We start from the raw sequence: 25954 nt of genomic DNA, 5'->3' as shown, positions 1-25954 counted from the left end.
ACATAATCAGTCCGGTAAAGTGAAGTTAATTGTGCAGTTTGCATGTAAAAATGGCAAGTCAGAGGTAAGTTAAGACATCATGCAGTGGGTATCAGCTGCAAAATTGTTTGAAGAATTTTATGGTACCTTAGCTTCAAGTTATTTCTAGAGAATTTGCATGGAATTAATGTTAAGTCCCAAACTATATAGCGCAAATTTTTGTGAACAGTACTGTACATTGACACTTTTTAAGACGTAAGTAACTGTACTTATGTCAGACCGAGCTACATGTACTTATAATTAGTTAGTAAAAATAACCGATTATCCGTACATGGGAATTTTGAGTCCGATATCATCATTATCATTTCGTGCAGTCCGTGATTTTGTAAGGTTGCTTAAGGATTCGACCGATCGATAAACTGGTTGGAACTAGATCGTGTAGATTTCAGCCCTGTCTATTTCTATACTATCTCATTTTTTGTTTTTCCCGCACAAATTCTTTTCCGGAGGTTGACCTTGACCGACACCCATAACAAACATTTTGCTGGGACGACAGCCGTTGCATGAGGTGCTTACTCAGGAACAAGAACAAACGATAGAGCCCTGAGGTGAGACAAATGACGGTCATCAACGCTGTAATGCGGCTTTAACATTTTAATGCGCATGCATGCTTAGCTTTTATGCCTAGACTTATTTAGAATTGTTCTAAAATGTTAAACCGAAAGTAGAAACTTTTTACGCAATATTTGTACGTAAGATCCTCTTAAAACTTAATCTTCTGCATTGTATCATAACTTATAGTGTTCAAATTGTAATTTTATGGTATAGCCTATTATGCAAAAGCGCATGCTTATCAACAATATAGTTGGACATGTGCTATTCTAAAAAAATATATTAAATGATAATATGGAAGAATATTTAATTAGACAATTAATTCATTGGCTCTAGTTACGTAGTATTTTTTAATACCTTTGATAAATTTGAAAACTGCGTTTCGTTATTTTAAACATTTAAAAAAAATACTCTCAGACACTTTTGAATTATTTTAAAAGAAGTAAAATGTGCGCGTTGCTTCGAAAAATCACGTGTACCTTACCTATCTTACAAGGGTTACAAAGATAAAAACAAAACCCTTGACAGGTTATAGATTGGAATTGTATTATCTTGATCGTAAAATTAATGGAGTCTAAACATTGGCCAAGTATGGCTATGTATTGTCGGTATTTACATGTACTTGTATAGTACACCATGCAGAATGTATTTATAACATAGCTTAATTAATTCTTCCTGTACCAGAAATACTAGTACTTAGTATTTTGGTGGTAATATCAATATTCAAGATCTCCTTCCTGTTACATATTTATGTGTTCAATCATGTTTTTATGTCAACATATATAAATCTATGTGAAAACTTGATCACTCTATATATATATACCGTTGTTTATTTTCCGGGATCGGATGTGGTTTAAGGGGGGGGGGGGGGGGGCGTGTAGAATTATTGCCAATGAAGTTTGAGTCATTTTACTTAATGGTTTGTTTTTGTTTCTTTTTTTTTTGGGGGGGGGGGGGGTAGAGTGTGTAAGTGAAAGTGTTATTTGAAGTTGATGATGGACATGTATTATACTCTATGTATGTATATTTTTTTAAAATTTGATTTATCCCACTACTTCTAAAGTGTGATTGGGACCAATTAACTCTCAGAATGAATCCAAACATAAAGAGCCTGTTGGATAGCTCCAAGTCTAAAGACAGATCATCCCTGAATGAGGGGTACAAACAACTGAAGGAGCTAGAATCCAAAGCCCTGGAATACCAGCGAGAGAACACAGTAAGCACGGTCAACCAAATCTCAGTTGTATTATAATGAGTAAGTTACAGAGCTCGCAATTCCTTAATATTTAAAAAGAAGAAGCTTGTACCATAAATCCATTTGGAGATTTGACGGCACGAACATACATGAATCATACGTGGTAGTTTTCGGGTAAACTTGCAGCAACATTTGAAATACGCCTCAGCATTACGAAACGACACTACAATTTGTTTAACCTATTTTAACGCTATTTGTTATGGGTAAATTTGAATGGATTCTAATCAGTTTCCACTTTGGTCTGTGTTTAGAAGTATGACAGTTGGAACATACCCGAGCCGTACGTGGCGGAGGCCAGGGAGAAGTTCGGCACCCTGGGTCAGCTCATTGTCCACGGACACGACGTATTTGACCGCGCCCTAGAAGAGTTTCGAACCCTCATCCACTTGTATGCGGCCCAGAGTAAGCGCCATGGAGAGGTAATGAATCCTCCCACAATTCTTTTATGTAAGCTAACAATTCTGAAACTTTTTTAAGGCGTTCGTATAATTGTGAAAATAAATGATTACTTACATAGCCCATCCATCTTTATAGTATTTTATATTGACTTGAGTTTCAAAGTGACATAGACACACCTACAGTGTTAATGTAGGAATGTTACTTGATCCCTCTCCGTAAAGTGTCTGACATGTTTAGCTAAAATACCTCAGATTTATTTAGAAACACAACTGCCTTACTTGTCAAGTTGAGAATGTGAAAAGGGGGAAGGGTACAGCCGTGGTTTCCATTTATATTACTAAACTTTTAAAGTATTAATACAAGTACAGAATCGATTATTGCAAAATCATGCAAACAAAAAAAATCCTAAAATCAAAATTACACTAATCGCACAGACTGTAAAGACCAAGCTTCAGAAGAGGGCTAGTATAGAGATGGTATTAAACCGTGTGAAGGACAATACGGACACCGCGAGCCGGCGGTGGAGGCTCGCAGAGGGAGACTACCGGAATCTGCTGGACATCGAGAAGAAGTGGGTCAAGGAGACAAAGCGGAATGAGGCCGCCAGGGAAATGAATTTGATGGTAAAATGATTAATTTAAAAATGTTTGCGTCTCTTTGTTGACTCTCAAAACATATGTTTTCACGCAAATTCAGTCAGAGAATTAAAACGGAACCAACGTACATGTACGCTAAAAATTAAACCTATATTTCTTTTACAATTACTTTTTAATATCTTTCTACGTTAGAAACAAACTGCGCATGGTCACATTTCATGATCCATTTACATCTTCAAGAATATTGATTAGTCTTAAACTTCTTTCAATTTTGAGTGCGAAAAATTTGCATCTCTCTAAAGCGAGCGTCAGCGCCCACAGGCCTCATATTTTTTCCCTGCATTTTAATCTAAGTTGATCACCATTGTTTGTATGGTTTAGAGTGGCAGGGACGCAACTTTAGACGAGAACCGATACAAACATTTGAGGAACATGATTCAGAAGGAGGGGCCAAAGGATACAAACGCCCAGAAAGACCTGGACGATCTACTGTTGACTGACCGGAAATACTACACCTTACACCCTGAGGAGGTAAACAAACATGTACCGTGATGAAAAATAAAATTCCAGTAAAGATTTAGATTCTTATTATGAATGTTCGTTAGATATCAATATTTGATTATTTCCTTCATTTATTTTATCAAATCTCAAAATCCATTTTTTAAATGTACTTTATAATCCATATTGATGACATTCTTTTATTTAAAACTGACACCGATTTTTTAAAATTTTAAGTAATTTTTCATACAAACTAATTCTAAAGGAAATTTATATACTAAATAAAACCCGCTGATTTAGTTTCTTTAGTAGAAATATTCGAAGTAAATAAAAATTGGTTTTGGTTTAATTCATACATGGAAAATACAAAGCGCATGTGTCGTGAAAATGTAAATAAATTCGCATGGTTTCGCCCCCCCCCCCATTCCCCATTGCCTGGGTTATTACAGACCAAATGTTCATGTATGTGCACCGTTTACACATGTAAACTTTATATTGAGATTTGAATTTTTTCTATTTAAAACTGTCATGGAAAACAGTCGTAAAGTTCTATTTTTTGTATAAATGGGGAAACCATCCAATACCCTTGTGAATATTCATGAATTCTATTTGAAAGATTGGTTTTGTCAACACGTACGTATGTTGAACATTTTCATTTTTAGAATATCAAAATGACTGAGTAAACTTCAGTGCTATTGATATATACGTATTAGTACAAAGCAATTATTAATTTTTAAAAAATTGCCACTATTAGTACATATAAAATTACAGGTACAAAAAAGTTCATTACATCATATCAAAGATACTATGTTTTCAAAGAAAAAAGATTCAGTGACCCCTGAAATCGTGCGGAAACAGAGTTTAAAAGAAAGAAAACCAACGGGTGGACCAACACGCAACCCACACAGGGGCACGCTAAAGCGGACCCCATCCCAGACAAGCCTGTCTAGTGACGAGGGGGACGGGGGACGGAAGAATCCTCCCCCGAGGGACGGGAAGAAGATCCCTGTCTCCATGGAACGGTTACAAGAAATGGAACAGCGAGAGAAACTTTATCTTGCCAAGATAGAGGAGCTTACAACCAGGTTAAAAATCTAATATATATTAAATACCGGTACAATTGTATTTATTGGCTCGAAGTATTTATGAAGCAATGTAATCCATTAAATTTTGTTTGTTTTGTTTTTGGGGAATTCACCTCGAATTAACTTGTATCTTAAAATTTTATTAAACAAACTTCAAAGAAAAAATAAAACTGAAACTTATGAATTTATTTTGATTCCAAATTACTTTCGCAAGCTTACTTAAGTTCTTCAAATTAATGTTAGCGAATACCAAAAGCGTTTTATAAGCAAACCCGTTCCAACATCAGGTTGAATCTGTCAAAATCGCCAATTGCCTTTTTGATATATAATTCATTAATTTCTTGAAGGAAATTTGTATTGTGGATGTATAATGTTCATAATCTTACTTTAATATTGCGTAAATGATCAGAATAGTGCTACATTGTTTATTACGACCCATTTACGAAACCTAAAAACCATTATTACAGTATCCAAGTAATTTTCTTTGAAATGGGTTTAAGCAGCTTTTATCGTTTTCAGACTGAGCAGTTTCGCTAGTAAACAATTGCTAGATGGAAACCCAAACATCGCGGACCTGAGTGATCCGAACAGACCGACCAGACTTTGTGAGAAGTTCAACTGTGTGTACGACAATGAGTGGACGGAGGCGTTCGAAGAGTTACAGGAGACGGGGGAGAAGGACGAAGCCATCCTGAAAACTCTGATGGAAATCATTATCGTGAGGAAGATATGATTCAAATAACTTTACAGAGGGTCACCTGGCCGAGAATTATTCAAAACATGTTATAGTTTGCTTTAAAATGTAGACCTTTTATGACCTAGGCAAAGTTATACTTTATACTTATATTTTCGATTGTAACGCAATTTGTTGAACGTATGGTCGTTTTATATTAAACATAAATGTTCTTTTAAAAAACACAAACAATAATCCTAAAATCATATCAGCAAAATTACATTTGAAATCATTTGTTAATCAAAATAAGTTAATAAACAAACATGATTCACTAAACTATAGTCCCTGTATGTTCCACACGTTTAATTCGAATGTTAATATTCATTACCTATATTTGATTATTCATCATATTCAAATGTTCAACATGATTATGTTGAACATATGAAAATCCTATTGTATGTCAAATCTACGTTTAAATTTTCCTTAAATGTAAGTTGACAGTGCAAAAGTTAGTGTCATGTTGTAAATTTTGAATTTACTGGGTGGCAGTAAATACAAAATATACAACTTACAAGCGTTGTTATGTTGTAAATTTTGTATTTGCTGCCACCAGGTAATTTCAAAATTTACAACATGACTTGAGTAAACGTTTGGAATTTATCATGCATGGTTTTTTTTATCTGTAGAATGCTGTCAGCTTTTGTAAGGACGTCAAAGACCAGCAGCTGCAGCAGTTGATGGAGGGGATGCGCTTTTGTATGGTCCATGTAAACTGGACTAATAAGGACGAGGTAACTGAAGAGCCAAGGAACTTAAAATATTGCATTTTTTACAGGTAAAGCTGCAGGTGTTTAGCTTTGGGTCTGGAAAAAAAAATCGGATAGGCGACCAGCTGGGAGTTATAGTTCCGTACGTGTTTTAAAAAAAGTTGCAATTTACTGTGCACAAAAAATTGCGCTAGTTTTGGACTGATTAAACTTATTGCCGAACTTATTCTGAACAATTACATACATTTGATAAAGAAAAAATACCTCAGAAGTTTTGGTATAGATATCGTCACTTTACTTTAATATCCTTTTAAACACCATCACCAGCCCCATAAAGTGAACTTGTGCTGTTTGTTTACATGTAAAAATGGCGACTCTCGATCTGGACGTGAATTATATACATACGTCATCTACCGAAGTCGTGATAATCGGAGGCAAGTAAAGTGACGAAATCAGTGGTACATTGCCTGATGAATTCAAAGGGGCATGGTCACGAATTTGGTCAAAAATTATTTTCCGATTTTAATGTTGACAATGCTTCAGTAAGGCATTTTTAAAAGGCAACCAAAATTTGAGTGCTATTTGTTGAGTTGTAAGCGAGTTACAAAGCTTACACTTCTTTGTTATGTAAACAAGGCTTTTGTTTACATTTTGAATGTTGAAGTAAAAATTCCAGTTTTAGACTTAAAACGAATGTGTTAACCGTTCGTAACTGTTTATTTGTGCTTCAAAGGAATAAGAAGATAGACAAATTAGCTTGAAAAAGATGTTTTACTGCTATACTGAACCTATGTAAACAAAAACAGGGCACGAGCCTTGCTTACATCACAAAGAATTGCGAGCTCTGTATCTTGTTTATATTTGATATCACAAATGCATTCCTAAAGTATAATAAAAACAAAAAATAGAATTTGACCAAAATCGTGACCATACCCCTTTAATTTTATTACATGTAATTTTTAACCGGGTTTTCCAAAGGAAAAATCCGGTTATTGAAATGGTGAAAATGGGGGGGGGGTTGCGAAATGGGTACCATTATTGTACGGATAACTCCTACAGTTTCAAGATAAGAAGTTGTTCTTTTGCAGATCAATTGGACATATATCAGAGGTGTGCATATTGCTAGGATTTTGATTTCTGATAATTAATGAAAAAAATACCAGCTGTTGAACTTAGTCATTTTTTGGCAAAATATTGCATATAGGGTACCCCTATTGTACGGATAACTCCTCCTACAGTTTTTTAAGATAGGAAGTTGTTCTTTGACATATTAATTGGACATATATCAGAGATATGCATATTGCTAGGATTTTGATTTCTAATGATTTATGAAAAAATACCAGTTGTTGAACTTAGTCATTTTCTGGCAAAATATTGCATGTAGAGTATTCCATTTCTCGTGATCGGTACATGTAGTGTTTATCAATTCAGGGTTGACAAATGGATGATAGATACTGTTCACACAAAAAACCCAGTTTGCTATTACATTGACAGCTTTTCTCTTGTTTCAGATCATTTGTATGGATTTTTAAATTGCAACTTTTTAACACGTATGGAACTGTAACTCCCAGGTCGTCCGTCCTATTTTTATTCAGACCGGATGATTACAGACCTGCAGCTGCTATAGTTGAAAAAAGTACATTTATTAAATAGGCCTACTGGTCATCATTTATATAGCATCTTTATATTATCATCTTTTTTAAGGATGTCCGAGTCGATAAGAAGTCTACCTCGCATGATCCCAAGTGCTTTGCCTCTATATCGAGAAATGCCAGGGATTTCCAAAAGGCGTCGGCTAAAGCATCAATCCCGTCCTTGTGTGTGGTAGGCAAAGCAACAGTGTTGACTTACTAATCAGGGCAGACGCTCGCTTGCATTTGTGTTGAAGGGATACCGAATTGCGAGCGTCCGCTCTACAAAACAGGCCATAGATATAGCTGTGACTTGGTGGCTTCAAGCGTAAAGGAAACCTAGTCACCTTATGTTCAATTAAATTTTGCTTCGATTCCTATCTTTGTGTATTAAGCAATGGTTTCTTTACAGATGTTTAAGGAGACCTACATTAAAGGTGCGTGCAAGTTGGAATACCGGAAACTGACGAATTTAGAACACTACGTCGACAAGGTGGTGGAGTTGGTGTGGCTGATGGTGGTTCAGGATCCGCCCATGAGTATTTGCTGGCAGAAGGAGGGGGAACAGATGGACAAGAAGACCTACAAGTACTACGAGAAGAGGGGGGAGGTGGTCCGCCTGACAGTGTGGCCCGCCGTGCTGCTATACGAGAATGGGCCCTTGGTCAGTAAGGGTTTCATCTGGCCCAAATAGACCAGTTGTGATAAATATTCGTGATAGTATGGGAAAGCCCCTCAATCTATAGTATAACCAATTATATTATACATGTACTAGTATTGTTTACTATGTTTATATTGTATATTTTTAACACTACATTAAAATACTCCTTTTTAAAACTGTTTTATCAGTTTACCAAAATTAAGCTGCCCCGTGTTCATGTTCAATTTGAAGAAAAAAAATAATTTTTAAACTTTTTTTTCGCATTTCTCTTACGACAAGAGACTATGTTTATAGACTAGGACACTAGTTTACCAGCAACACGCAACATTGTATGAACGTTAACGTAATGGCTCTCATATAAAAATTGCCTTTTTTGCAATAGAAAGTCTCCCCTCAATTAACATGTATATGATGGTAAAACCTGTATATCTCTGTGTAACCTGTCTCATTATTGAAATAAAAGTTTCAGTTTATGAAAAATACCGGTTTTCTTTTTATTGTTACCGGGGTCTTTTTTTTAAGAAAAAAAGGAAATATTACATTTATTTCTGTTTTTTACTGCCATTGGATCTAAAAATCACAGTAATAAAGAAAGTTAACGAGAAGTAGCGAGAATTATTCTCGCATGACAAATTCGTCATTTCCCTTATATTTACACTGGCATGGTTCCTTATATGAACATATAGAAAAAAAGGAGGACGTTGATTTCTGTTTGAATTGATATGTATTCATGTACTATATAAATTTCGATAATTGTAAATTTAAACTATAAAATGTCATCCTTGATGATTAATGCGGGCTATGAAGGAAGCAACCATTGCAAATGTTTTCACACAACCCGCCAATATTACATAAGCTATGTAGAGTGCATTTGAGAGCAGTTTTAAATCAAAGTACTGAAGTACTGAAAGCCGGGCTCTTTTGGTGTGTCTCTATGCATATTGTGTAGTAAAGACTGAAAATCTCTCTCTTTCTCTCTCTCTCTCTCTCTCTCTCTCTCTCTCTCTCTCTCTCTCTCTCTCTCTCTCTCATGCTTTTAATGTCGGTAATGCGTCAGAAAGCGACCAAATTTTGTAAGCGGCTATGAACAAATATATGTCTGTCTAGTAGAAAAAAGTTCAACAGTTGCTGCCTTGAATTTTGCAACAAGCGTTATATACTCAATCCCCATTTCTTCAACGCGCAGCAAAGTAGTTCATGGAAATTCATGCGTATTGTATGTGTCCAAAATGCATAGTCTTGTTTTTAAAACACGTTATTGAAAGAAAACTAAAAAAGATTTACTCTCGAAATTAAAAAAAAAAGGAAACAAAATACTGACACTTTTGACAAAACGTGGCTCTTTGTGTAGTTATTTGGTATAGTGGAAGCTTTTACTTTGACGCTGTTTGGTTTTTTGTATACTTTTGAAGTTGTGCTATTAATAGTAACATTGGCGATTTGCCTGCCTACAGCCAGGACTCTGCTTTCAGCAAAGCCCGGCTAAAAATTAAAGGTATGCGTATAATCATATACGCCGCGACATAGTTCCACAGACTGCGAAGATTTCAGTCTTGGCAGTTTAGAGCTACATGAATTACATGTACACTCGATTTTCTTATATTATTTATGACTCTGCTTGGGACAGAGTATTGTTACTTTTATACTTACCATACCATTTAAAAAGAAAGGTGTAAATATAACGTTAAACATCAAAATGCGTTTTTTGGTGATTCATGTGGGCGGTGTCTTCCCACTTAGCCAACATTTTGAAAAAATACAGGTAGATTTGTGTTGGCTAAGTGGGAATAGGGTGTATGTGGAGAACAAAAGAATTTAATTACAGGTAAGCTATAGTCTGTTTTCAGATGAAAGTAGGAGAAATAATATACAAATGTATATTTGTTAGCCTACAGAAGAATACATATGAATTGAGCTTCTGTCCCAGTACTTTATTTTATTTAATTAATTCAGATGATTCCTATGAAGGTATGAATCATTGCAGAAAAAGTACATAACCCGCTTTTTTTTTGGGTAATGCTCGCTACCTTCATGGCGAGTATCACTGTCTTATAGCGACGAGGAAAAAACGTGCCAGTCCTGCTAAGTACTTTTAATGGAGAGGACTTTAATAGGAAGTGACCGCTATACTTTGCATAATATAAACAGCTATAACCTGTTACCAAAGCATTCAAAATAATATATTTTCATGAGTTTTCATATAAACAATATTAAAAGAGGAGCTTTAGGAGGCAGTTGGCTACCCGTCGTCCGAGATTTCGCCGATGTTTTATACATGTAGCTGGTCAATATATTTTCTATATGCTGTAACAGTATTAATCTTATTTTTCAATTTTTTGTTTAAAAAATGTCTAAAACCTATGCACACTTTTCATTAAAACAATAACCTTTTGGTTTAAGATCATTATGTCAGTTTACTAAATTGAAGCTCTCAAAGTAAGGTTGGTCCCGTACCATTTTTCAACAACAAAACACGCTATAGTCTGTCCCAAGATATCCTGAATTCACATTTTGCTTAATTGCTTGATATTTATAAATAACTCAGGGATCGAACGACGTTCATTCAAAAGTATGAACAATTTCCAAGATTTCTCAGTTAAAACGCCCCTTATCAGGTTTCAATACAATGCCAAAATGTGTGATGTCTACGGGGATTTTGTATTACAGCAAGCCCGGATGATAACGTTAAAAAATTGCGCGATGTATTCCGAGTGTATTCCGAATAGAGAAAAGATGTAAACATTCCCCATTATAAATCTCTGAATCTGTTTTTGTACCGAGTGAAAGATGATAATTTCGTTCGAGTACTTTCAGTACTTTGATGAATTTCATTTTTGATGATACAGAAAAGCGTCTGGCTGACGCGGATTAGCGGGACAATATGGAGAGTCTGACAACTGAGAAACGCATCACGGACGGTCTACGTTTTCTGGAGGACAAAAATGTGAGGTTTGCTGTTGTGAAACTTATTTCTTGCAATGGAGCGGAGAGTAACTCATTCATAGACGCTAGATGCGGGTTTGAAGTGTTACAGGAAAATAACAAAGTTCCATCATTTCTCCCATTTACAGTGATGTTTGAAAAAGGAGTTTCTTTCCTAAAAAGACTGGAAAATGCTAACAGTGAGGGGATAGAGCAGCTGCAATATACCATTAAAGAGGCTCTGTTGTGCCTTGACAAGTTTTACGCGACAAAAGGTGAGGTTGTTACACTTCTGTGTTTGTATGTATTGCAAATGTATTGTTCCCCTTGACAGCAAATGATCTATTACCTCCTGCTACTCCAAAAAAAAAAAAAAAGGAATGAGCCTTGTTTACATGTATAACAAAATATTTTTACCTCTAGCTGCCTCTCTGTATAACACAACAACTGGTTGTATTCGTTAAAGCATTAATGAAATGTGGTAAAATAAAATTTTAGACTCTAAGCTCAAATTGTGTCTTTTATTGTGACCATAACCACAATTTTTTCAAGCAGAAATATTCTGAAAAAAGAAAAGAAATTAATAATGGCTTGATATCTCACAATTTTTATTTTTTTACTTCATAGGAAAAAATGAATCTTCTTTAAGAAAGGTCTTGGATATGAGGCAAGATGAGAAATCTGCCATCACAGAGACAGATATCACTATTGCATTTGCTGAGCATTTGCTGGGGAAGCTAGCACCTGACAAATCATACACACTTGATAGCAGAAAGGAAAAGAAGAGCTGCAGGTGTGGGTGTAAAAAGGAACCAACTTATTCTTGTACAGGAATAGGTATGAGAAAACATGATTTTGGTATTTCAATTCACTGAAACGCTTTCAATATACTTAAAGTGCAAATGCAGACTCTCCATGGAAAAATAATAATTGGTGCTAGGGCTTCAAACTTTTTAAAAATGTTTAGTTTAGTGATGGGAAATCAGAAAATTTTCATAATCGATTATCGGAAATAATCGAAAGTGTATAATCGATTAAATAATCGAAAATTTTCAAATTATGTTTAATTGAATGAACAGAGTTCTTGAAATCTTTTTTCCGCTGTCAGTCATTTGGACTGACAACCATCAGAAGTTTGTCAGTCCAGACTGATTTCTATCAGTCCAAACATTTTCAATAGAAAGATGAAAAACTACAAGTATATTTGCCTTATAATTTCTCTCATTTTTACCTTAATTATTCTGATTTCTCCTAATTTTCACATTCTGACTCCTGACAACATTCTTATTTATCACGTCATCAATTATTTTTATTTCCTTCCCTCTCTCATTATCAACTTTCTTCTTGTTCTCTTTCTCGTTCTCTTTCTGCACATCTCATATGTAACTAGGGCTCGGTTGTCAGATAGCGGAGTTCTTATTTCCCGAAAAAATGTATAAATGATTACATTGGGATTTTTGTGTGTATTTCTGTGTATTGCAATAAAAACATTCACTGAAAACCCTGTTTCGGTGTATGCAATGTACATTGAAAAAACGTAACGAGACAACACTCGCCATCTTGGATTTATAGGGGGCCCTCAGTTCACGCTATGTTTAAAACAAGTTCTCCAATTTCTCCCATGATTTCTGACGACATCTAGGTTGGAAAATGATTGAAAGACTTATTCCTATTGTCTGACTACATCTGTTAGCTGCATTATAAACACACCGTATCAATATGTACGAAATACTCGCCAAACTTATCGAAAGCAACGGAAGTAATAATTACTGAGGTGTTCCGAAAATGTATAATAAAGTCTAGAGAGAGCGAGAAAAACCGCGAAAAACTGCTCTAGATTTATCGTATGCGTTCGGATCTCCTCAGTGTGTATGAAAATTAGTTATATTTTCGCAAGTTACTCTGTCCATATCAACCGGTCATTTGGACTGACAGGCAACCTCAAGTAATCGGTCCTTGGTTATTTTTATCAGTCTTGCCGACAGGACCGAAAGATTTCAAGAACTCTGATGAAACTCTGAACAAAAACTTGCGTCTTGCGTTGTATATACAGTAATATATACTTGTTTCAGTTGTTTGAAATTATTAAATTTTTTTTCAAATAAATCAAATATGTTAATAAAATTTATATATTATTACATGTATGCACATACAATCTTATTTACTGCACCTGGTTAGAATAAAAGAAAACTAGGAATTGTAACTTTTATAATGACTAGGAAGTTAGGAACAAGTTCAAACTTCAGACAAACATAAACAATTTAAAATATAACAAATTAATTTGAAATTCAGAGTTCAAATCCTATTTCAAAAACATTAAACCAAAACAATTTAACATTTAAACATCGTGACTAGAAAGTTTACTACTGGCCGAGTCACATGACATACCACTTCAATGTTTCACCAGTACATTTCAAGGTTTTTATTCAAGAAAATGAGCAAGTCAACAATCCAAAATACTTCCACACCATGGATTTAAAGTTTGTATTTGGACATGGAAATATTTCCTGAGTCATGTTATTGTTGGGATCTTGATTAGTGGCATTTGCCTCGTACGTGGGGCTTGCACATCGCGCTGCCATTTTGTTAAAACCTATTTTCGTTTTTGATGTTTGAAAAAAGTCAAGTCGTACGAATTATTTTCGTAACTTACGTTTGTATTAAAAAATTTTTTTAAATAATCCATTATGAAAATCTTAATCGATCATCGACATCGGGAGACATTTAGCGACCGACTTTCGATTGTCGGCGATAATCGGCCCATCACTAGTTTAGTTCCCAAATTTGATTATCATAACTCTGATAGACAAGAAACAACTGAGGCATGTTCAACAGAGTGAGCGCTTGCCAAAATTTCATATAACTGCAACACAAATTTTGCCAGCGCTCACTCTATTGAACACGCCTCAGATTTACCATAATATTGTAACAATGCATATTTGTTTGGCTGTCATTGGACATTGGCACAATAAAGGATCTTGGATAAAATTTGCTCTTGAAAAAAATTATTTATTCTACTATTAATAATTATTAAAACAATGTTTTTGACCTCAATACATTAAAGTAACGACAAATACACCTGGGAATTTGAAACGTAGTAGTATTTGTGACAGGAACGTAGTAGTATTTGTGACAGGAACGTAGTAGTATTTGTGACAGGAACGTAGTAGTATTTGTGACAGGATCGTAGTAGTATTTGTGACAGGATCGTAGTAGTATTTGTGACAGGAACGTAGTAGTATTTGTGACAGGAACGTAGTAGTATTTGTGACAGGAACGTAGTAGTATTTGTGACAGGATCGTAGTAGTATTTGTGACAGGAACGTAGTAGTATTTGTGACAGGAACGTAGTAGTATTTGTGACAGGAACGTAGTAGTATTTGTGACAGGAACGTAGTAGTATTTGTGACAGGATCGTAGTAGTATTTGTGACAGGAACGTAGTAGTATTTGTGACAGGAACGTAGTAGTATTTGTGACAGGAACGTAGTAGTATTTGTGACAGGAACGTAGTAGTATTTGTGACAGGAACGTAGTAGTATTTGTGACAGGAACGTAGTAGTATTTGTGACAGGATCGTAGTAGTATTTGTGACAGGAACGTAGTAGTATTTGTGACAGGATCGTAGTAGTATTTGTGACAGGAACGTAGTAGTATTTGTGACAGGAACGTAGTAGTATTTGTGACAGGAACGTAGTAGTATTTGTGACAGGAACGTAGTAGTATTTGTGACAGGAACGTAGTAGTATTTGTGACAGGAACGTAGTAGTATTTGTGACAGGATCGTAGTAGTATTTGTGACAGGAACGTAGTAGTATTTGTGACAGGAACGTAGTAGTATTTGTGACAGGAACGTAGTAGTATTTGTGACAGGAACGTAGTAGTATTTGTGACAGGAACGTAGTAGTATTTGTGACAGGATCGTAGTAGTATTTGTGACAGGAACGTAGTAGTATTTGTGACAGGATCGTAGTAGTATTTGTGACAGGAACGTAGTAGTATTTGTGACAGGAACGTAGTAGTATTTGTGACAGGAACGTAGTAGTATTTGTGACAGGAACGTAGTAGTATTTGTGACAGGAACGTAGTAGTATTTGTGACAGGATCGTAGTAGTATTTGTGACAGGAACGTAGTAGTATTTGTGACAGGATCGTAGTAGTATTTGTGACAGGAACGTAGTAGTATTTGTGACAGGATCGTTGATGCAAGATGTAGAAAGTGTAATCTATTGAAAATTGATGTGTATCATTGGTAAGTTGGCTGTAAGTCTTTAATGGGTGTTAAATAAAAAAAATCTCTGGTAAATTACAGTAAATACCACCTAAAATACTATGCGAACTCGCTCTATATATTGAAATTTTACAGAGAGAGTGAAACTAATAAGAAATACTTTTAGTGTCTATAATTTTTATTCAAATTAACATTACCCCCATAGTTATTTTTTATTTATGATTAGGTAAGTTCTGATAAATTTCATTTTATATTCATTTTTATGTACCATAAAAGAATTTTAAACTACAATATGAAAATAAACAAATCTTATATGGTAAAGATATTGGTCCAAGATTTTAGAGGGTTTTCCTTCTTCAGATATGTTGATGGAGATAAGTAGGGTGGGCATTGTGTCCAGATGATAACCTTAGTTTATTATTTCTGTATTGTATTTTAGGTCATGAATTAATGTGGCATGGCTTCATTGATATTGTCTTCTCATCACACCAAGGAATACCAGCAATAGCCAATGTTGTGGTGGAGAAAGAAGAAATCACTCCCTTAAAAAGAAAACTAGATGAAGAAGATGGTAAAGTTGCACATTTCGTTTTAAAGCTATAGATTAACAGTATTAAATTTTATGTTAGAGCATTTAGTGATCAATATATTTGACCTAACAGTATCAGTTTAAAGATGGACACAAGGTTCTTTGCTGAATAGAAAGGTTAAGTTTGAATTTGACCTAAAACCCTGAAATACACTGTTATTTTTAGCTTGCCTGCATCAAAGGTCTGATCACCTGTAGTCTGTCATTTCTTCATCTATTAACTCTTTGCATTTTCAACAAATCTTCAGAAGCAAAGGATCAATTTCATCCAAGTAATGCAGGGATATAACACATTTTAGTGCATTATTAGAAGGAATTTAAAATTCTGAAAATTCTAGATATCATAACATATTGTTTTGCATGAGTACCTTGTCATGAAAATAATATGAATACTTGGCCCATGTAAGATGTCATAACAAAGAAGGTTGGGGAATGAATTGAATAAACTTTAAAGCTTTTTCAGTTTCTTTCATAAACAACTAATTTCAAAATTATGTAAAGGAGAAAAAATATTGTGAATTTTATTGTTTCTAACCATCATTCTCTGTAACTAGCATTAAGCTATTTACAAGGGAAATTCAATCACTTCTTAAGGCTGTAATAGTAATCAGTTTTAGATGAGTATGTGTAGTAAGAAATTGCTCCAACGCATTCTTACATAATGTGGAATCAGTTTTGTTTAAACCTTTGACACTTTGGGTAAAAAGCCACAGGAAATCAAGTTTTTGTCATGTACATGTTAATAAAAGAAAAACCTTTTCCAGCACACTGAGACCATGTTATTCATGATTTCATGATTGAAAATGCATCAAAGCTTCATCACACTGTTTGGATTCAATTTCAATGAAATCATAGCCCCCCTGATAATTTTCCCTTAAATTTTGATAAGTTAATAGAGTTAATTTGTATAAATTAAAGAATAATAATGATAAATATAAACATGAGGGTCAAAATGACGCACTCCCTTATGATCATTGTGGCCCATGGGCCTCTTGTTTAACTTAAAAATTGTAATTAACCTCTCTTACGGCCCCATAAAGCACAAGGTTAGATCCAATCCTAAACAATTTTATCAAATATATACATTTTGACCACACACGCCAATACTGAAATATATCTTTAATCTTTAGATGAGCAGAATGAAGTTTCACTGGATAGAGGAACAAAAACAGAGGAAAAAAAACATACTCTAGAACAGGCATTCGCTCAGACAATTGTATTTTCATTGGTTCAAAAACAAAGACACCCAGATTCCTTGGATCACATGGTAGCAAACATTGTGATTTCCCCGGAAAAGTTTGAAATAGTGATATATGACGCCGATAATGATATTTTGCTATGCAGCAATTCTATTTTCTTATTCAACCTGGATCTTCCTGAAAACAGAACATTAACAAACGAAGCAGTTGTCATTCTTTGGATGGTCCTACACTACAGAATCTTTTGTTCTGGATTTAATAATGCCAGTCATGAAGTACTTGAAAGATGCAAGTCAAATTTTAAGAAACTTGTTGGAAGCAGATGGGATATATATTCAAATTCACTGAAATATTGTGTTTCAGGATTTCCCTTCATCAAAAAATGGTCTGTAAATGAATTACTTCAACGTGGACATCAGTTACACTTGTATTAATGGCTGTGTAAATTAATAGAATGGCTTTTTTTTCTTTTCCAATGATTTTATTTTACATAAAAAAAATGATACTTTTTGAGAGCTTGCTCTTATAGGTATTAATGGAATGCATTAAAACAGCATAAAAGGTAAACAGTTGAGTTGTTTATTTTTTTTCCATATTAGCTTACAGTACAGATCTGCATTATTGTTCTTTAATACAGGATACATGCTATGCTGAAAGCTAGCAAGCATCAATAAGTTTGATATACACAAAACATTGTGAGATAAATATAAGATGCAGGTATCTGTTAAATATCCTTGATGTTGGTGTTTGATTTAGTTTTTGGAGCAGATACGATTTCTAGATATTTACTTTTTCTGACTTCATCATATCAAGCCACAGTTTTGGAGTTCGCGCAGCTCTCTCCTACTCATACGTGAAAGGATTGTACATATTGGCCATGGCTTGCCACGATGTGACTTTACCTTGGTTGAATGGTATATTTTGGTTACATAAGGACTTATCTGATTTGAATGCTGAATTTGAGCCATTTTCAGACGCCAGAGGAGTTTTTAGAACAGGTGTCATGTGATGGCCACATCTATAATATGAAGATTTTGGAGCAGGTGCCCTATGATGGCCTTATAAAAATCATTACTGGGGCAACCTTAACCTACCTTAGCGGTAGATAAATGTTGCATTTTGTAATATTAATATTAATGCTAAATCTGTTAATAGATTTTGGATGTTAGAGTATGATACAGATCTAAAGCAGGTCCCATATCTAAGTGAACTGGCATGGTTGATGTTGCTTTGTACACGTAGAACAAAGCTGACAACTTTAGATACATGTACATAGCTCGGTCTCGATTATCAAAAACTGCGTTCAAGATCGTAGCAGGTCTGCTACCTGCTATGCTAGATATTTAGGTCCTATTAAACGCACTGAACTAGATCGATTGAACGGACCGCTAAATTAGCAGCTAGGTCTCTGATTTAAAGTTGGAAGTACTTAACTAAAGACAAATTACACTGACATAATTTGTGAATTTTAATTTTGGAAATATTCATGTTATAATTCTTTTTGATTTATAGGATAAACAAAATATCACTAAAGAAATAAATTTCATGTAAGTGGCAATCTTAAATTTGATGCTTAGCATAACATATTTAGGCTACGAATATCTACGTAGTGGCTAAACTAGCAGTTTATTGTTTGCAAGATATTTGAAGCTGTTGACATATTGAAGTAAATATTGAATCTAACCCATTCAGACCAGCATGGTTTATATACCTAGGAAGTGTAACGTTAAGGTAGCTTAACATGTAACAACTGATAAGTAACATTTCAATTACGTCACTTCTTTCAAACTTTACTGGCAGATATTTACATCCACTGTCTAAGAATGATTCCCATTACTTCTGGTAGTAGTTGTAAATCATAGTGATAGTTCTGTAGAAACTGACCGGGCTGAAATCTGCACGACCCGTTTATTTATCGGTCAAAATCACGGACTACACGAAATAATCATGATGATGTCGGGTTCAAATTCCCATTTAAGACGACTTGGTTCATACTGATATTTAACGTACAGATGTACATTAACAGAAAAATATTACATAACTCTCTCTCTCTCTCTCTCTCTCTCTCTCTCTCTCTCTCTCTCTCTCTCTCTCTCTCTCTCTCTCTCTCTGGGCTGGTGTGCTCCGCCTTGTGCGTTTCTCGACTTCAAGCAAAAACAGATATCTATTTTATGTCTAAACAGTAATTCAATATTTATTCCATTGCTAACTTTGGCATCCACTTAATTAAGCGGAACTGCCACAGGTATAGTCTATGAATGCATTGATTTCTAATCAATTTTTGCTATACCTCATCTCAGTTTATACTTCATTTCATAAGTTTAGCAATCATGGACAGCGCAACCAACATCATTGTTTTCTTCATTTCTACATACACAGGTGAGATTTATTTATATGAATGATATAATTTTTCTAAAAAAATAATTTTAATGTTTTGTTTAAAATATCTTTTCAACCGCATTAATTGCCCGGAGAGTTCTTGAATAGCTGTAGAATTATTTCGATGTGCAATATACTAGACCCGGTACATGTATTCTTTTAAAAGGGAATTCGAAGCAAAAAGACAATTTTGTTGTGGTGTCGAGTTATTTTAATTTTCAGACATTTGGTCGGTCAGTGATTTTTTCGTCAAAATCTTTGTGTGTTATGTTGATGTTTAGTTTTTATTTGATTATATAGTTACTTTTTTCTTTTTCTTTTTTTTTTTAAAAGAATTAAGCTGTTTTACCTTAGGAAAGAGTCCTCTCTGGTTTTTAGCTTTCGAAAGGTATAATGCCATGCACGTAGCATCAGGGGGGAGGAGGGCCTGCCCCCCCCCCCCAATTTTTTCTGGCTGCAAATTTTTTTTGATAATTCCCCCACCCCCTTCACTTTCAAAAAGTGTCCATCCTCCCTATCTTTCAAGATGTACCTGAATGCATAATCCCAAAAATGTCCATTATAGTGAGATTTTAAGAATTAAAAGAAAGACCGTTTTCCTTTAGTATTGATTTTCCAAATCTTAAATCTAACCAGGGCGCTATTGGCGTTAAGAAAAAATCACTATTTATTGATGATCAAAGTTACACGAGATTAAAGAATTTAAATCGCATTTTAATTCAATAGAAATCATTCAGGATTATTTTTACTAAAAAGAAATTAATTATCAGGGACTTGGGGTTGAAGATTTGTCTATTAATTTGATTGATTTCCCAAACAAGTTACAGTCCTGCTAACTTCTGCAAACTTTTAATCTACATGTATAAACAGATTGAAGCGTAAAACCCCAATAAAATAAACTTTCTATGGTATGTACAAATGCTTTTGTGGTCAATTTTCATCCATATAGAATCATAGGAGTTATAATAATCATTGCAATTATAGGTATACTACACATCCCCCTACGGATTAGGTATTTCATGATTTTGGGAATTACACGTAGCCTTTTTTTCTTCTCCTTTTTTTTTTTTTTTTTATTATTATTATTTTTTTTTTGCTGGTCAAGATTTCTGATGATTGGTTTAGCCCCTCCCCCTTTCAATTTGCTTCCTTTACTTCCGACGCCACTGTAGAACGTCTTTCTAATATTAAAAATAAAAAGAGGAAAAAATGAATAAATGAAGCATGGAGAATTAATTGAAATACATGTATCAGGTGAGCTATTCTAATCACTTTCTGTGTGGCGTCCGTCCGTCTGTCTGTCTGTAAGCTTTTTCACATTTTCGACTTCTTCTCCAGAACCAATAGGCCACTAGGCGGTACCTAGACAATTCTTGGGCTTCACAAGTTTGATGAAGGTGTATATCTTATTTGATTTAAATGTTCTTGGGAACTGTAATGATCAATTTGTGATATGACTATAAAATCATCCTGTGACAAAAGGGGCTTGATGATAAACAGAATATCAATGGAATTTTTTTATTGATACATGATTTACTCTACTGCGTTGTCCAGGCATTTTGTATATGACTCTATAAAACTGATTTTATCATGGCTGCCGTTGCTGAGATGAGCAATGTTGTCCATGAGCCTCTTATTTGTTTGTTTTTAAGGGTGTTTGGTTTGGTTTGGTTTATGTTTGTTTGTTTGTTTTCTTTTATTTTGCACATTAAGACAAACGTATATTTGGAAAAATTAGTATAGTTTCATGGTTGGCTATATGTATTTATTTATCTTTAAATATTGGGGGAAAAAGACCTTTACCTGGCTTTGTCACGAATTTAGATGAATGGATTGAATGTTAGATTGATACCCTCATCAAGTGATATTGTTTGTTTGACTGTGTGACAATTTCATGAACGTTTGAATTTTACAAATAAGAGAAATCCCCTATCATCCTATTTAAAACTTTATACATATCCCTTTTTGCAGCTCGGTGTTTTGTTTTCAATCAAACCACGTTCAAGCGGCACATTGTCCCCACGGGTGATCCGTCCTCGGCCAGCCCTCCGATGTTCGACAATAGCCCCCTGACCTGGGCGGACTGTTTTCAGGAGTGCCACTATGCCCCGGGGTGTCAGTCCGTGGTGATTGAAGGCGAAAACTGTAGGCTGTACACAGACACCGGTAACCATGGAAACGATTCCTTCAATGTCGTCAGCAGTTTGTCCTATTCGAATCTTAACGGTAAAATTGAAAGTTGTTTGGTTTGAATGACACATTAATATTGGATTACAAGTACAATTTTCTTTTATTTCATTCGGAAAATTTATGAAAATACATTTGACCTCGTACCTCGTCACAATACGTATTGATCCGCGCGACGTTAGGTTTAGATTTTAAACTACATTGTATTATAATCAGTAAGAAATTGCTCAAAAGGATTTAAAATCATAACCGTGACATATTATTAATCATTTTTCTGTTAGAATACTCTGGGAAATTGTTGATTATTACAATTAAACACATATTTTTCTGGAGTTTAACATTCATAATATATAAAGACAGAAAGTAAATTAATGAATGTGTATCCTTTACATTTTCATTTACCAAAGAATATTGCATTCACAGACAAATGATCAACAGCTACACTTTGATCCCACTCTAATTAACACCAGTAATCATTTTTTATCTAATTATAACCATCCGTATTTACTTCTTTGTGGTACCGAAATCTAATATTCATTTAAGAATGACTGTTATTGATCAATCAATAATTCATTATCGTTGATTGTAGGTTTTAAAAAAAGTTCCATTAACATCCACTACTTTTTATAAAATGGTAGTCATATATTGATCAGATATAATGGATCTTTTATTAAAGAGATAAAGAATGTATTGCCTTTTCATCATTTAATATTTACTTTTCAGGTCGTCTCCAATACATTAACCATACTGTATGGTGTTGTGAAAAACAAAAAAAACGTGACGTTGGTTCTATAACCATTTATTTAGTTCACAGTACTATACCAAAATTGATTCTGTAATTTTAAAAAATAAGAATGTTTAAAAAGGATATTAATAGATTTTTTTTAATTAAAAGAAACCTTAAAAAGTCATTCATAATCCTGGAACCTTAGAAATCTTATACCTCATAGTTTTAAGGCACGTCCTGGTAATTGTTGGAAAATTGAAATAAATACAGTGATTTCGATACTGGCGTCTTAATGAAAACATTGTTCCTGAACAAGAGATAAAGAAGGATTCTAATCTAGATTCTGGATGTTAGTAATGCAAGATGTGATCTGAATGAATCTGAGATCATATTGTCAAGTTCGAAAGGAAAACAATTGTTTGTAGCTGTTCGTTTGGGCCCACTCTGATGAAAATGGTTTTTTACTTTCCTGACATTTTTTTCAAAAATTAAAACCTTTTGCTCTTGACTGAATTGTATACTTCAGCTCTTGTAAGACAACGATATCATTAATTAGACACATAATTAAAAAAAAAACCATGAAGGATTTCTTTTAGATATATCGGTAGTTATAAACAAACATAATACTCTGAGAGTATATTTTATTCCTACGTAAAATCTGATCATGTTGAAAAAAAAATATAAACTGTGAATCTCGAAAATAGGTTACCAGTTACATGTTACCTTTTCTTGTAGATTTCACAACTTCGAAATGCACAGCCAACGGATATGTGTACGATGATACTTTCTCCATATGTTACAAACCAGAGACAACTCTGGCTAACGACACATACGCACGCCAGTTGTGCCAGCAGTCCGGGGGTAGACTCATGGTGATCGACTCGCCGCAAAAACAAAACTTCATCGGAAATATAACACTACCCACCGGACGTGAGTATTTCATAAGAACAAATACAAGAACAATTTTTAATTATATGCATCACATGTGTTGCATTAAAATCATGCTCATGCTCTAAATGCTACCTTAGATTATAAAAGTATTAAAATGTAAAGACTCTCAATACACTTAAGAATTTAAGATTGTGTATACATTTATTTAGCATTCATAATACTTCTTTCATTAAGCTGGCGTTACCAACTTCCGAATTGATGCTTTTCTCTCTGGCGGTATCTGGAGGTTTGCAGATCAAAGGGAAATCACTACGTTTTACTGGGGGGATGGAGAACCTACACATGGCTACCCGACTGTTTGCATCTCCTTGACCACGTATAGGTGGAATGACGTTCATGTGAATTATAATCATGCAGTCTTGTGTGAAAAAGTGTTATAACCGTGCCGAAAAAGACAACCAATTGATACCAATAACGTTACAGTATCGTCAAGTAAACAGAGAATGTTATGAGCGATGTGTTTTTACCTTAAGCTTTTAAATTTGATTTTATCTTAAAATTCACTCATGCAAATTACAAAATTGCTGTTTTTTTTTTTTTTTAAATATTTCATATAAATATATCCACACAAAATCCACTGAATACAAAGAATGGGATAGGGGGTTCCTTTTTAATGATTTATTGATTGAGATTCTGGGACACTGACGAAAGTATTCCCTACTCCTCAAATCAGATAGCCTGTGTGCATTCCGAAAGAAGGGTGTGTGGATAATACAGTAATACTAGTATTACAGATATAGACTAGGATAGCACTAAATTGTAACTTGATTAAAAGTTCAAATTGTAGCCCCGTTCCTTATAACAGAGGTAGAATATGATTATAAAATACAGAAATATCCATAGGCCTACCACTTGAGAAATTTGATTAACAATGCTATTTGTTATATTCAGTTATATTTGAAACAACTCTGCCCTTAATATCCTATGTAAATTTTCAAAACTGGACCAGCTTTCGACAGGTCAATAATATTCTCTGAAATTAGCACAGTTTATTTTTCACATTTTTCCGATTGCATGTCAAGCAATAACTTAAACAAAACAGGTATATTTTGGAAACTTAATTAAAGCAAAGAAATTGAATGTAAATATCAATATTTGTTCATTAATCATTTTTAGAGCATTCATTTAAACATAAAACTTACTTGAAATCCATTTCTGTTGAAATTTTGAGTAATTGATTGTATTGTAAGGACATTTGTGAACTCTCTGTTCATACATGTCTTTTAATACATCTCAGAAATTCAAAAGCAGAACTTAATTAAATGATGTATTGCTCTAATAATTTGTTCTAATCTGAAATAATGAAATATCCGTTATATTTAACGTTTGGGGGCCTACGATGACATACAAATTTCTTGTGAATAACCTTCTTTATTAAATGTGATATTAGTTTGTTTGAATTTGCAATTTTCGATGAGCTATTAATATTCTTTATTTGTGTTAACATGTAATCACTATGTCTATATAAATAATACATTCGGCCAAGTTTAAGCAATGTTTATACGGCACCTTGACACTGGCATCAGTTTCTAGGAATGTAAACTTATCAGTAAATCCATATAATTAACCGTTAATTCATCTGTCTTTTACAATTATCCATGAATCAAAGAATCCTCATTATCCCGTAGTGGTATTTATATCTATGAGGTTAACATTTCACCTGTTTATGTAATTATGTTGTATCAGAACGAAGATATTTAATGCCTAATTACAGTTTACACGCACACAATGGCTGCTGGATGGTCAATAAGAAATCCACACGACCGTACAACCACTCTGCCGCTTTCTTTTAACGGGCTAAGGGTCATAGCTAGCTGCAGGACTGTAGCTCCCGGTCTGAAAAAATTCGGATGGACGACCTGGGAGCTACAGTGCCTCCTATAGTAAAAAACTGCAATTTACGGCGCACAAAAAAATGCGCTAGTTTTGGACTGATTAATCTCATTTACAACACATTCTGTACAAATCTTTGATCCCAAAAAATTCCTCGGACATTTTACTACAGATATCGTCACTTCACTTACTTCTGATAGTCTTTTAAACACCATCACCAGCCCTGTGAATTGAAGTGGTGCAAGTTTGTTTACATTTAAAAATGGCGACTCTCGATCTCGACGTAAATTAACATCCTTCTTTTTCCGAGGTCGGTTATTATGTTTAAGAGAAATTCTGAGGCAAGTGAAGTGACGATATCAGTAGTAAATTTGCTGAAGAATTTAATGGTACTTATTATTTTTACAGAATTTGTGTGAAAATAAGGTTAATAAGTCCAAAACTAGCGCAATTTTTTGTGCGCCGTAAATTGCAGTTTTTTACTATGGGAGGCACTGTAGCTCCCAGGTCGTCCATCCGAATTTTTTCAGACCGGGAGCTACAGTCCTGCAGCTATAATCGGTGGTAGCTATGACCTAGCTGCAGGACTGTAGCTCCCGGTCTGAAAAAATTCGGATGGACGACCTGGGAGCTACAGTGCCTCCCATAGTAAAAAACTGCAATTTACGGCGCACAAAAAATTGCGCTAGTTTTGGACTTATTAACCTTATTTTCACACAAATTCTGTAAAAATAATTAGTACCATTAAATTCTTCAGCAAATTTACTACTGATATCGTCAC

General features: G+C 34.4%; 3 protein-coding genes across 6 annotated transcripts; all 3 read left to right on the top strand.

The window, feature by feature from the left end:
- Nucleotides 1–437: 437 nt before the first annotated feature.
- LOC128157434 (uncharacterized) lies at nt 438–8576 on the top strand. Of its 2 annotated transcripts, none has more exons than XM_052819984.1 (10): nt 438–587; nt 1655–1807; nt 2098–2265; nt 2680–2868; nt 3223–3372; nt 4159–4424; nt 4944–5142; nt 5784–5888; nt 7569–7688; nt 7908–8576. In XM_052819984.1, the coding sequence occupies exons 2-10, from the start codon at nt 1682–1684 to the stop codon at nt 8187–8189; spliced, it is 1605 nt and encodes a 534-aa protein (XP_052675944.1). In that variant the 5' UTR covers nt 438–587; nt 1655–1681; the 3' UTR covers nt 8190–8576. The 2 variants fall into 2 exon arrangements, with proteins under 2 accessions (XP_052675944.1, XP_052675943.1); XM_052819983.1 differs by having other exon boundaries at nt 4111–4424.
- A 2429-nt stretch (nt 8577–11005) lies between these two features.
- Nucleotides 11006–17663, top strand: LOC128157441 (uncharacterized). Of its 3 annotated transcripts, none has more exons than XM_052819993.1 (5): nt 11026–11100; nt 11228–11353; nt 11706–11915; nt 15748–15879; nt 17028–17663. In XM_052819993.1, the coding sequence occupies exons 2-5, from the start codon at nt 11230–11232 to the stop codon at nt 17528–17530; spliced, it is 969 nt and encodes a 322-aa protein (XP_052675953.1). In that variant the 5' UTR covers nt 11026–11100; nt 11228–11229; the 3' UTR covers nt 17531–17663. The 3 variants fall into 3 exon arrangements, with proteins under 3 accessions (XP_052675952.1, XP_052675953.1, XP_052675954.1); XM_052819994.1 differs by having other exon boundaries at nt 11035–11105; XM_052819992.1 differs by having other exon boundaries at nt 11006–11353.
- Nucleotides 17664–19336: 1673 nt separating this feature from the next.
- LOC128157446 (uncharacterized) lies at nt 19337–25156 on the top strand. The gene is made up of 4 exons (XM_052820000.1): nt 19337–19475; nt 21447–21701; nt 23125–23319; nt 23515–25156. Exons 1-4 carry the CDS (start codon nt 19427–19429, stop codon nt 23718–23720), a joined length of 705 nt encoding a protein of 234 aa, XP_052675960.1. The 5' UTR covers nt 19337–19426; the 3' UTR covers nt 23721–25156.
- Nucleotides 25157–25954: the final 798 nt, after the last annotated feature.

This window comes from Crassostrea angulata, chromosome 7, assembly GCF_025612915.1.
Source record: "Crassostrea angulata isolate pt1a10 chromosome 7, ASM2561291v2, whole genome shotgun sequence".
Taxonomy (NCBI): domain Eukaryota; kingdom Metazoa; phylum Mollusca; class Bivalvia; order Ostreida; family Ostreidae; genus Magallana; species Magallana angulata.
Note: the sequence above shows the minus strand (reverse complement) of the source record. Positions and strands in the feature narration are given on the sequence as shown.